At 44.4% G+C, this 13,980-nt stretch overlaps 1 protein-coding gene across 4 annotated transcripts in view; it reads left to right on the top strand.

The window, feature by feature from the left end:
* The first annotated feature begins 266 nt into the window (after nucleotides 1–266).
* Nucleotides 267–13,980, top strand: part of LOC129835500 (CD99 antigen-like protein 2) — a 95,179-nt gene continuing 81,465 nt past the window's right edge. For 2 of the 4 annotated variants that reach the window (XM_055901154.1, XM_055901155.1), the window contains exon 1: nucleotides 267–637. In XM_055901154.1, coding sequence (XP_055757129.1) covers nucleotides 580–637 — 58 coding nt within the window. In that variant the 5' untranslated portion in view covers nucleotides 267–579. The remainder of the gene's footprint in view (nucleotides 638–13,980) is intronic. The other 2 variants (XM_055901156.1, XM_055901157.1) reach the window with 2 other exon arrangements.

Below are 13,980 nucleotides of genomic sequence, written 5' to 3' on the forward strand. Positions count from 1 at the left end.
TAGAGGCCAATATGGTGAGACCGTATTATTCATCATAGAGATTTTAGATATAACTGTATTTAAATCATCACCATTCTGTCTGCCTGTCTGTCTGTGTAATAGCTGTAGGCTAATGAAAGTTCAACATCATGCATTGTCTATTAGCCTTCACACCCTCACTAAATCACCACTGTGTCTCTCTCTCTCTGTCTGTATGTCTGTCTGCTGTCTGCCTCTGTAAAAACGGAGAGGAACCGCCCTACACCACCACTGTAATGTGATTCTCGCTGTACCTGCTGCGCCTACCGACCGCTCTCTCGTTTCTCCACATGCGCACAGCGGCACTACTCTCATTCTCACTGCAGACTTTCCGTTCAGTTGCAGCCAACTGTTCACCACTGTCGCACAGGCGCCGCCAAACAAAGATTTTTTAGGATCAAAATAGGCTGTCAAGCGGCTCAACGCCCAACAATTCGCTACATTGTAGCAAGCAGGCAGCGAGATAAGAAGATACATCGATTTGTCGTTACAGTGTAACTTTATTTTATCACTCGCTTCAGAACCAGTCTCGATACAACGCCGGAACAACAAATCTCAAACATGAAGAAATGTTCGGCGTGGTCGCTCTTTCTAGTGGTTTCGCTGCTAACTGTGAAAGGTAAGCGTTTTGCCCAACCCCTCTCTCAATTCAATTCAAAAGCCTCTCTGTCTCTTTCTTCTTTGTTGCTGTTCACGCCATTGCCGAGTTCATCAGTTTTTTGTTTCCTCGTTCTATTGTGTGTGTTTTAGCGGTATTCCTTTATTCTACACCGAATAACGGTACACTTGCGGCATCAAGCCGCTGCATCGATTTCAATGGATACTTATTACGTCTACATAATAACACGTCGCGGTAATACATATGTTTTAGCTTAACTACCTAACCCAGTCATACCAATAAGTAGCCTAGCCTACATGTGTCACGTTTGAACCTAGTCATATTGACCAGCTAGTCTGGCTGCGAACTGATGTACCACATGTTCGATTCCACAATTTAAATGGATCTCTTTCTATCACACATTTGGCCTACTGATGTGAATTCTAATGATACCAGACGAAACTTTATATATAGAAGTGTGGGACAAAAAAACGTTCTCTGAGATGCTAATGTCTATGCAGTCTAGTCACATATCAGTGCAGGTATATTATTTTAATATTTTAGCAGACGAGCGATTTTACAATAGTGAGTGCATACATTTTCATACTTTCGTTTCATAGTAGTGCCCCATGGGAATCGGATCCACAACCCTGGCGTCGCAAGTGCGCTACCAACTGAGCCACATAGGACCAGACTTTTAGGACATCATGGTAGCAGACATGCATTCTATAGCAGAGACAGATATTATAATAATGATTGATATAGGCTAGGTGTTATTTTGGGATTATATAAATGTATTTAAGCTGGTAAAGTAATCTTTGTTTATCACAAATGATAAACATGAATTAAAGAAAGAGATATGCAAATAAGCTAGACTACTGATGCTAATTATCTCAGAATAATTTACAGCCTATGGTTTTAATTAGTTGTGGATCACTTAGACTATACGCATAAGAGAGTGGTTGTGACTGACTGAATGGTGAGATTATGAGGTCTGGTTCAGTGAGTCGAGAGTCTTTATTTATTTCTCTTCAAAGGATCACTCTTTCGTTCTCTCTATCATGGCAGGCGCAGGTTCAAACCTCCAGGGTGCCCGTTTCCTCCCTTCACACCCACACCCACCCACACACACACACACACACTGAGCGTGTCATTGTAAGACAATGACGACATGTCGAGTCCCTATTCTGTTATTCTGTTTTGTTCACATTATTACTGCTTCAATGACCTGACAGCATATTTAAAGTTCAGTCTGTCGGCCCTGACACCCCTCATAGATTAGTGCATATTTGGCAAATTTTAGCTGGAGGGGTTTGGATTTTGAGATGAGGGGATGGAGGGGGAGGAAAGGAGGGAGAGAGGGAGGATGAAAGGGGTGGAGAGAGGGATGAAAGGAGGGGGAGGAAAAGGACTGGGAGGAAAGGAGGGGGGCAGAGGGGGGAAAGGAGGGGAAGATAGGGATGGAAAAGGAGGGGGGAGGGATGAAGGAGGGGGAGAGAGGGATGAAAAGAAGGGGGAGGGGGAGGAAAAAGGAAGGGGTGAGGGAGGAAAGGATGGGGAGGGGGATGAAAAGGAGGGGAGAGAGGGATGAAAGGAGGCAGGGAGAGAGGGAGGATGAAAGGGGTGGAGAGAGGGAGGAAATAAGGGGAAGATAGGGATGGGAAATGAGGGGTAGAGGGAGGAAAAAGGAAGGGGTGAGGGAGGAAACGGAGGGAGGAGAGAGAGAGAGGGATGAAAATGGGGGGGGGATAGAAGAGGGAAGAAAAGGAAGGGAGAAGGATGGAAAAGGGGGGAGAGGGGGAGGAAAAGGAGTGGGAGAGGCAGGAGAAATTTGTAGAGAAAAGGAGGGAGAGGGGTGAAAAGAAGGGGGATGGGGAGGAAAATGAGGGGGAGGGGTCTATGAACGGAGGGGGGAGGGAGGAATAGGAAGGGGAGAGGGATGAAAAGGAGGGGGGAAGGAGGGAAGGAGGGGGGGGCAAGGGGGGTAGAGCGAGAGAGGGAAAGGGGGGTGGAGGGCAGAAAAGGAGGGAGGGGAGAGGGCAGAAAAGGAGGGGAGAGATGGATGGTAAAGGAAGGGGGGCGAGGGAGGGAAGAAGAGGGGTGAAGTCTCAGCTGCAGTCTTTTCTTTGGGAAAGGGGATGAGGGGTGTGTTTGTGCAGTGTGCAAGCTTTTGGGTTATATTACACCCTGCCACACCCTTAATGAAGTGTAATGAGATCAGTCCCCAGTCATTGAACAGAGGAATTCGATTATTTATTCACTTTGATACACAGCAGCTGAGGATCCATGCAGGAACCGTCTATGCAGTCTCTATAGAGATGACTGTTCATATTGGGAATTTAATATTGACATGATGAATTATATCTAGCTAATTTACTCCTTTGGTGTAGAAAGTAATGAGTTAAAAGTAAGATCTATACATGTGGAAAAGGAAAACCTCACTCGCTGGTGATCGGAAGTCACATGGTTGATTCTGGGGCCATCATGTGACAGAGAGACAAAGGGCTGTTTCCCCTATATTCTATATAGCGAAGATACCAACGTGGGTGCATGGGGACAGGCTGGGTGCATGGGGACAGGCTGGGTATATGGGGGCAGGCTGGGTGCACGGGGACAGGCTGGGTGCATGGGGACAGGCTGGGTGCACGGGGACAGGCTGGGTGCACGGGGACAGGCTGGGTGCACGGGGACAGGCTGGGGGCAGGCTGGGGGCACGGGGACAGGCTGGGTGCACGGGGACAGGCTGGGTGCACGGGGACAGGCTGGGTGCACGGGGACAGGCTGGGTGCACAGGGACAGGCTGGGTGCACGGGGACAGGCTGGGTGCATGGGGACAGGCTGGGTGCATGGGGACAGGCTGGGTGCACAGGGACAGGCTGGGTGCATGGGGACAGGCTGCGCCAGAGAGTGTGAGTGTGTGTGTGTGTTAGAAGGAGCTGTAACTAGGGCTGTGGTGGTCATGACATTTCATCAGCTGGTGATTGTCAAGCAAATAACTGTCAGTCTCACGGTAATTGACCGATAATTAACATAAACGCGTTCACCATCTCCTGGCTTCCACACACAGCCTACAAGCCACTGATGCAGACCTAAATCCATGTAATATAGCCTACACCATCCCAATACATCCATAATTTATTTTAGAAGGTCTAAAGAAGAATGATAGGAAGAAAATGTAGTCTATGTAATACCGCCGGTGTGGCGGTATTACGGTCACCACAACAGACCTATCAGTGCCTACTTCCCCTTTGCCGATGTTGACCGTTCACTGTGTGTGTGTGTGTGTGCGCTGGGATAGCTCCTTTCTCAGACAGGCGTAGAATGCTGCTCTCTGACCCTTGGCGCTAATATTAGACACAGGATGCTGCTCTCTGACCCGTGGCGCTAACATTAGACACAGGATAGTGCTCTCTGACCCGTGGCGCTAACATTAGACACAGGATGCTGCTCTCTGACCCGTGGCGCTAACATTAGACACAGGATGTTGCCCTCTGACCCGTGGCGCTAATATTAGACACAGGATGCTGCTCTCTGACCCGTGGCGCTAACATTAGACACATGATGCTGCTCTCTGACCCGTGGCACTAACATTAGACACATGATGCTGCTCTCTGACCCGTGGCGCTAACATTAGACACAGGATGGTGCTCTCTGACCCTTGGCGCTAACATTAGACACATGATGCTGTCTTAGACTAAGGTGAATTTCACACGCAAACTCCTGAAATGGTAGTCATTGTTCTGACTATTTAGATGGGGGTCTGATACATGTCATTGTTCTGACTATTTAGATGGGGGTCTGATACATGTCATTGTTCTGACTATTTAGATGGGGGGTCCTGATACATGTCATTGTTCTGACTATTTAGATGGGGGGTCCTGATACATGTCATTGTTCTGACTATTTAGATGGGGGGGTCCTGATACATGTCATTGTTCTGACTATTTAGATGGGGGGGTCCTGATACATGTCATTGTTCTGACTATTTAAATGGGGGGTCCTGATACATGTCATTGTTCTGACTATTTAGATGGGGGTCTGATACATGTCATTGTTCTGACTATTTAGATGGGGGTCCTGATACATGTCATTGTTCTGACTATTTAGATGGGGGTCCTGATACATGTCATTGTTCTGACTATTTAGATGGGGGTCTGATACATGTCATTGTTCTGACTATTTAGATGGGGGTCTGATACATGTCATTGTTCTGACTATTTAGATGGGGGGTCCTGATACATGTCATTGTTCTGACTATTTAGATGGGGGGTCCTGATACATGTCATTGTTCTGACTATTTAGATGGGGGGGTCCTGATACATGTCATTGTTCTGACTATTTAGATGGGGGGGTCCTGATACATGTCATTGTTCTGACTATTTAGATGGGGGGGTCCTGATACATGTCATTGTTCTGACTATTTAGATGGGGGTCTGATACATGTCATTGTTCTGACTATTTAGATGGGGGTCTGATACATGTCATTGTTCTGACTATTTAGATGGGGGTCTGATACATGTCATTGTTCTGACTATTTAGATGGGGGTCCTGATACATGTCATTGTTCTGACTATTTAGATGGGGGTCCTGATACATGTCATTGTTCTGACTATTTAGATGGGGGTCTGATACATGTCATTGTTCTGACTATTTAGATGGGGGGTCTGATACATGTCATTGTTCTGACTATTTAGATGGGGGTCTGATACATGTCATTGTTCTGATTATTTAGATGGGGGTCTAATACATGTCATTGTTCTGACTATTTAGATGGGGGGGGGTCCTGATACATGTAATTGTTCTGACTATTTTGATGGGGGTCTGATACATGTCATTGTTCTGACTATGTAGATGGGGGTCCTGATACATGTCATTGTTCTGATTATTTAGATGGGGGTCTGATACATGTCATTGTTCTGACTATTTAGATGGGGGGGGGGTCCTGATACATGTCTTTGTTCTGACTATTTAGATGGGGGTCTGATACATGTCATTGTTCTGACTATTTAGATGGGGGGTCTGATACATGTCATTGTTCTGACTATTTAGATTGGGGGTCTGATACATGTCATTGTTCTGACTATGTAGATGGGGGGTCTGATACATGTCATTGTTCTGACTATTTAGATGGGGGTCCTGATACATGTCATTGTTCTGACTATTTAGATGGGGGTCTGATACATGTCATTGTTCTGACTATTTAGATGGGGGGGGGGGGGGGGGGGTCCTGATACATGTAATTGTTCTGACTATTTTGATGGGGGTCTGATACATGTCATTGTTCTGACTATGTAGATGGGGGTCCTGATACATGTCATTGTTCTGACTATGTAGATGGGGGTCTGATACATGTCATTGTTCTGACTATTTAGATGGGGGGGGGGGGGGGTCCTGATACATGTAATTGTTCTGACTATTTTGATGGGGGTCTGATACATGTCATTGTTCTGACTATTTAGATGGGGGGGGGGGGGGGGGGTCCTGATACATGTCATTGTTCTGACTATTTAGATGGGGGGGGGGGGGGGTCCTGATACATGTCATTGTTCTGACTATTTAGATGGGGGGGGGGTCCTGATACATGTCATTTTTCTGACTATTTAGATGGGGGGGGTCCTGATACATGTCATTGTTCTGACTATTTAGATGGGGGGGGGGGGTCCTGATACATGTCATTGTTCTGACTATTTAGATGGGGGGGGGGGGGGTCCTGATAAATGTCATTTTTCTGACTATTTAGATGGGGGGGGGGGTCCTGATACATGTCATTGTTCTGACTATTTAGATGGGGGGGGGGGGGGTCCTGATACATGCCATTGTTCTGACTATTTAGATGGGGGTCTGATACATGTCATTGTTCTGACTATTTAGATGGGGGTCTGATACATGTCATTGTTCTGACTATGTAGATGGGGGGTCCTGATACATGTCATTATTCTGACTATTTAGATGGGGGGGGGGGGGTCCTGATACATGTCATTGTTCTGACTATTTAGATGGGGGGGGGGTCCTGATACATGTCATTGTTCTGACTATTTAGATGGGGGTCCTGATACATGTCATTGTTCTGACTATTTAGATTGGGGGGTCCTGATACATGTCATTGTTCTGACTATTTAGATGGGGGGTCCTGATACATGTCATTGTTCTGACTATTTAGATGGGGGGGTCTGATACATGTCATTGTTCTGACTATTTAGATGGGGGGGTCTGATACATGTCATTGTTCTGACTATTTAAATGGGGGGTCCTGATACATGTCATTGTTCTGACTATTTAGATGGGGGGGTCCTGATACATGTCATTGTTCTGACTATTTAAATGGGGGGTCCTGATACATGTCATTGTTCTGACTATTTAGATGGGGGGTCCTGATACATGTCATTGTTCTGACTATTTAGATGGGGGGTCCTGATACATGTCATTGTTCTGACTATTTAGATGGGGGTCTGATACATGTCATTGTTCTGACTATTTAGATGGGGTCCTGTCATTGTTCTGACTATTTAGATGGGGTCCTGTCATTGTTCTGACTATTTAGATGGGGTCCATGTCATTGTTCTGACTATTTAGATGGGGGGGGCCTGATACATGTCATTGTTCTGACTATTTAGATGGGGGACCTGATACATGTCATTGTTCTGACTATGTAGATGGGGGGGGGTCTGATACATGTCATTGTTCTGACTATGTAGAGGGGGGTCTGATACATGTCATTGTTCTGACTATGTAGATGGGGGTCTGATACATGTCATTGTTCTGACTATGTAGATGGGGGTCTGATACATATCATCGTTCTAACTATTTAGATGGGGGTCCTGATACATGTCATTATTCTGACTATTTAGATGGGGGGTCCTGATACATGTCATTGTTCTGACTATTTAGATGGGGGGGTCCTGATACATGTCATTGTTCTGACTATTTAGATGGGGGGTCCTGATACATGTCATTGTTCTGACTATTTAGATGGGGGGGGGGGGGGGGTCCTGATACATGTCATTATTCTGACTATTTAGATGGGGGTCTGATACATGTCATTGTTCTGACTATTTAGATGGGGACCTGATACATGTCATTGTTCTGACTATTTTAGATGGGGACCTGATACATGTCATTGTTCTGACTATTTAGATGGGGACCTGATACATGTCATTGTTCTGACTATTTAGATGGGGGGGGGTCCTGATACATGTCATTGTTCTGACTATTTAGATGGGGGTCCTGATACATGTCATTGTTCTGACTATGTAGATGGGGGGGTCCTGATACATGTCATTGTTCTGACTATTTAGATGGGGGGTCCTGATACATGTCATTGTTCTGACTATTTAGATGGGGGTCTGATACATGTCATTGTTCTGACTATTTAGATGGGGGTCCTGATACATGTCATTGTTCTGACTATTTAGATGGGGGTCCTGATACATGTCATTGTTCTGACTATTTAGATGGGGGTCCTGATACATGTCATTGTTCTGACTATTTAGATGGGGGTCCTGATACATGTCATTGTTCTGACTATTTAGATGGGGGTCCTGATACGTGTCATTGTTCTGACTTTAGATGGGGGTCTGATACGTGTCATTGTTCTGACTATTTAGATGGGGGTCCTGATACATGTCATTGTTCTGACTATTTAGATGGGCGTCTGATACGTGTCATTGTTCTGACTATTTAGATGAGGGGTCCATGTCATTGTTCTGACTATTTAGATGAGGGGTCCATGTCATTGTTCTGACTATTTAGATGGGGGTCCTGATACATGTCATTGTTCTGACTATTTAGATGGGGGTCTGATACATGTCATTGTTCTGACTATTTAGATGGGGGTCTGATACATGTCATTGTTCTGACTATTTAGATGAGGGGTCCATGTCATTGTTCTGACTATTTAGATGAGGGGTCCATGTCATTGTTCTGACTATTTAGATGGGGGTCCTGATACATGTCATTGTTCTGACTATTTAGATGGGGGTCCTGATACATGTCATTGTTCTGACTATTTAGATGGGGGTCCTGATACATGTCATTGTTCTGACTATTTAGATGAGGGGTCTGATACATGTCATTGTTCTGACTATTTAGATGGGGGGTCCTGATACATGCCATTGTTCTGACTATTTAGATTGGGGTCCTGATACATGCCATTGTTCTGACTATTTAGATGGGGGTCTGATACATGTCATTGTTCTGACTATTTAGATGGGGGTCTGATACATGTCATTGTTCTGACTATTTAGATGGGGGTCTGATACATGTCATTGTTCTGACTATTTAGATGGGGGTCTGATACATGTCATTGTTCTGACTATTTAGATGGGGACCTGATACGTGTCATTGTTCTGACTATTTAGATGGGGACCTGATACGTGTCATTGTTCTGACTATTTAGATGGGGGGGGGGTCCTGATACATGTCATTGTTCTGACTATTTAGATGGGGGGGGGGTCCTGATACATGTCATTGTTCTGACTATTTAGATGGGGGGGGGGGTCCTGATACATGTCATTGTTCTGACTATTTAGATGGGGGGTCCTGATACATGTCATTGTTCTGACTATTTAGATGGGGGTCTGATACATGTCATTGTTCTGACTATTTAGATGGGGGTCCTGATACATGTCATTGTTCTGACTATTTAGATGGGGGTCCTGATACATGTCATTGTTCTGACTATTTAGATGGGGGTCCTGATACATGTCATTGTTCTGACTATTTAGATGGGGGTCCTGATACATGTCATTGTTCTGACTTTAGATGGGGGTCTGATACGTGTCATTGTTCTGACTATTTAGATGGGGGGTCCATGTCATTGTTCTGACTATTTAGATGAGGGGTCTGATACATGTCATTGTTCTGACTATTTAGATGGGGGTCCTGATACATGTCATTGTTCTGACTATTTAGATGGGGGTCTGATACATGTCATTGTTCTGACTATTTAGATGGGGGTCTGATACATGTCATTGTTCTGACTATTTAGATGAGGGGTCCATGTCATTGTTCTGACTATTTAGATGAGGGGTCTGATACATGTCATTGTTCTGACTATTTAGATGGGGGTCTGATACATGTCATTGTTCTGACTATTTAGATGGGGGTCTGATACATGTCATTGTTCTGACTATTTAGATGAGGGGTCCATGTCATTGTTCTGACTATTTAGATGGGGGTCCTGATACATGCCATTGTTCTGACTATTTAGATGGGGGTCTGATACATGTCATTGTTCTGACTATTTAGATGGGGGTCTGATACATGTCATTGTTCTGACTATTTAGATGGGGGTCTGATACATGTCATTGTTCTGACTATTTAGATGGGGGTCTGATACATGTCATTGTTCTGACTATTTAGATGGGGGTCTGATACATGTCATTGTTCTGACTATTTAGATGGGGGTCTGATACATGTCATTGTTCTGACTATTTAGATTGGGGTCCTGATACATGTCATTGTTCTGACTATTTAGATGAGGGGTCTGATACATGTCATTGTTCTGACTATTTAGATGGGGGTCCTGATACATGTCATTGTTCTGACTATTTAGATTGGGGTCTGATACATGTCATTGTTCTGACTATTTAGATGGGGGGTCCATGTCATTGTTCTGACTATTTAGATGAGGGGTCTGATACATGTCATTGTTCTGACTATTTAGATGGGGGTCTGATACATGTCATTGTTCTGACTATTTAGATGGGGGTCTGATACATGTCATTGTTCTGACTATTTAGATGAGGGGTCCATGTCATTGTTCTGACTATTTAGATGGGGGTCCTGATACATGCCATTGTTCTGACTATTTAGATGGGGGTCTGATACATGTCATTGTTCTGACTATTTAGATGGGGGTCTGATACATGTCATTGTTCTGACTATTTAGATGGGGGTCTGATACATGTCATTGTTCTGACTATTTAGATGGGGGTCTGATACATGTCATTGTTCTGACTATTTAGATGGGGGTCTGATACATGTCATTGTTCTGACTATTTAGATGGGGGTCTGATACATGTCATTGTTCTGACTATTTAGATGAGGGGTCTGATACATGTCATTGTTCTGACTATTTAGATGAGGGGTCCATGTCATTGTTCTGACTATTTAGATGAGGGGTCTGATACATGTCATTGTTCTGACTATTTAGATGGGGGTCTGATACATGTCATTGTTCTGACTATTTAGATGGGGGTCTGATACATGTCATTGTTCTGACTATTTAGATGAGGGGTCCATGTCATTGTTCTGACTATTTAGATGGGGGTCCTGATACATGTCATTGTTCTGACTATTTAGATGAGGGGTCTGATACATGTCATTGTTCTGACTATTTAGATGGGGGTCCTGATACATGCCATTGTTCTGACTATTTAGATGGGGGTCTGATACATGTCATTGTTCTGACTATTTAGATGGGGGTCTGATACATGTCATTGTTCTGACTATTTAGATGGGGGTCTGATACATGTCATTGTTCTGACTATTTAGATGGGGGTCTGATACATGTCATTGTTCTGACTATTTAGATGGGGGTCTGATACATGTCATTGTTCTGACTATTTAGATGGGGGTCTGATACATGTCATTGTTCTGACTATTTAGATTGGGGTCCTGATACATGTCATTGTTCTGATTATTTAGATGGGGGTCCATGTCATTGTTCTGACTATGTAGATGGGGGTCTGATACATGTCACTGTTCTGACTATTTAGATGGGGGGGTCCTGATACATGTCATTGTTCTGACTTTTTAGATGGGGGTCCATGTCATTGTTCTGACTATTTAGATGGGGGTCCTGATACATGTCATTGTTCTGACTATTTAGATGGGGGTCTGGTCCATGTCACTGTTCTGACTATGTAGATGGGGGGGGTCTGATACATGTCATTGTTCTGACTATTTAGATGGGGGGTCCTGATACATGTCATTGTTCTGACTATTTAGATGGGGGTCCATGTCACTGTTCTGACTATGTAGATGGGGGGGGTCTGATACATGTCATTGTTCTGACTATTTAGATGGGGGGTCCTGATACATGTCATTGTTCTGACTATTTAGATGGGGGTCTGGTCCATGTCTGTTCTGACTATGTAGATGGGGGGGGTCTGATACATGTCATTGTTCTGACTATTTAGATGGGGGGTCTGATACATGTCATTGTTCTGACTATTTAGATTGGGGTCCATGTCACTGTTCTGACTATGTAGATGGGGGGGGTCTGATACATGTCATTGTTCTGACTATTTAGATGGGGGGGGGGTCCTGATACATGTCATTGTTCTGACTATGTAGATGGGGGGGGTCTGATACATGTCACTGTTCTGACTATGTAGATGGGGGGGGTCTGATACATGTCATTGTTCTGATTATTTAGATGGGGGTCCTGATACATGTCATTGTTCTGACTATTTAGATGGGGGGTCCTGATACATGTCATTGTTCTGACTATTTAGATGGGGGGTCCTGATACATGTCATTGTTCTGACTATTTAGATGGGGGGGGCCTGATACATGTCATTGTTCTGACTATTTAGATGGGGGGGTCTGATACATGTCATTGTTCTGATTATTTAGATGGGGGTCCTGATACATGTCATTGTTCTGACTATTTAGATGGGGGGTCTGATACATGTCATTGTTCTGACTATTTAGATGGGGGGTCTGATACATGTCATTGTTCTGACTATTTAGATGGGGGGGGGGTCCTGATACATGTCATTGTTCTGACTATTTAGATGGGGGGGGTCCTGATACATGTCATTGTTCTGACTATTTAGATGGGGGGTCCTGATACATGTCATTGTTCTGACTATTTAGATGGGGGGGTCTGACACATGTCATTGTTCTGATTATTTAGATGGGGGTCCTGATACATGTCATTTTTCTGACTATTTAGATGGGGGGTCCTGATACATGTCATTGTTCTGACTATTTAGATGGGGGGTCCTGATACATGTCATTGTTCTGACTATGTAGATGGGGGGGGGGGGTCTGATACATGTCATTGTTCTGACTATGTAGATGGGGGGGGTCTGATACATGTCATTGTTCTGACTATTTAGATGGGGGGGGTCTGATACATGTCATTGTTCTGATTATTTAGATGGGGGTCCTGATACATGTCATTGTTCTGACTATTTAGATGGGGGGTCCTGATACATGTCATTGTTCTGACTATTTAGATGGGGGTCTGATACATGTCATTGTTCTGACTATTTAGATGGGGGTCCTGATACATGTCATTGTTCTGACTATTTAGATGGGGGTCCTGATACATGTCATTGTTCTGACTATTTAGATGGGGGGGGGGGGTCCTGATACATGTCATTGTTCTGACTATTTAGATGGGGGGGGGGTCCTGATACATGTCATTGTTCTGACTATTTAGATCGGGGGGGGGGGGGGGGGGGGGTCCTGATACATGTCATTGTTCTGACTATTTAGATGGGGGGGTCTGATACATGTCATTGTTCTGATTATTTAGATGGGGGTCCTGATACATGTCATTGTTCTGACTATTTAGATGGGGGGTCCTGATACATGTCATTGTTCTGACTATTTAGATGGGGGGTCCTGATACATGTCATTGTTCTGACTATTTAGATGGGGGGGGCCTGATACATGTCATTGTTCTGACTATTTAGATGGGGGGTTGGCCTGATACATGTCATTGTTCTGACTATTTAGATGGGGGGTTGTCCTGATACATGTCATTGTTCTGACTATTTAGATGGGGGTCCTGATACATGTCATTGTTCTGACTATTTAGATGGGGGGGTCTGATACATGTCATTGTTCTGATTATTTAGATGGGGGTCCTGATACATGTCATTGTTCTGACTATTTAGATGGGGGGTCTGATACATGTCATTGTTCTGACTACTTAGATGGGGGTCTGATACATGTCATTGTTCTGACTATTTAGATGGGGGGGGGGGGGGTCCTGATACATGTCATTGTTCTGACTATTTAGATGGGGGGGGTCCTGATACATGTCATTGTTCTGACTATTTAGATGGGGGGTCCTGATACATGTCATTGTTCTGACTATTTAGATGGGGGGTCTGATACATGTCATTGTTCTGACTACTTAGATGGGGGTCCTGATACATGTCATTGTTCTGACTATTTAGATGGGGGGGGGGGGGTCCTGATACATGTCATTGTTCTGACTATTTAGATGGGGGGGGGTCCTGATACATGTCATTGTTCTGACTATTTAGATGGGGGGTCCTGATACATGTCATTGTTCTGACTATTTAGATGGGGGGGTCTGATACATGTCATTCTTCTGACTATTTAGATGGGGGGGGGGGGGGGGGTCCTGATACATGTCATTGTTCTGACTATTTAGATGG

The sequence above is a fragment of the Salvelinus fontinalis genome, chromosome 36 (genome assembly GCF_029448725.1).
Source record: "Salvelinus fontinalis isolate EN_2023a chromosome 36, ASM2944872v1, whole genome shotgun sequence".
In the NCBI taxonomy this organism is placed as follows: Eukaryota; Metazoa; Chordata; class Actinopteri; order Salmoniformes; family Salmonidae; genus Salvelinus; species Salvelinus fontinalis.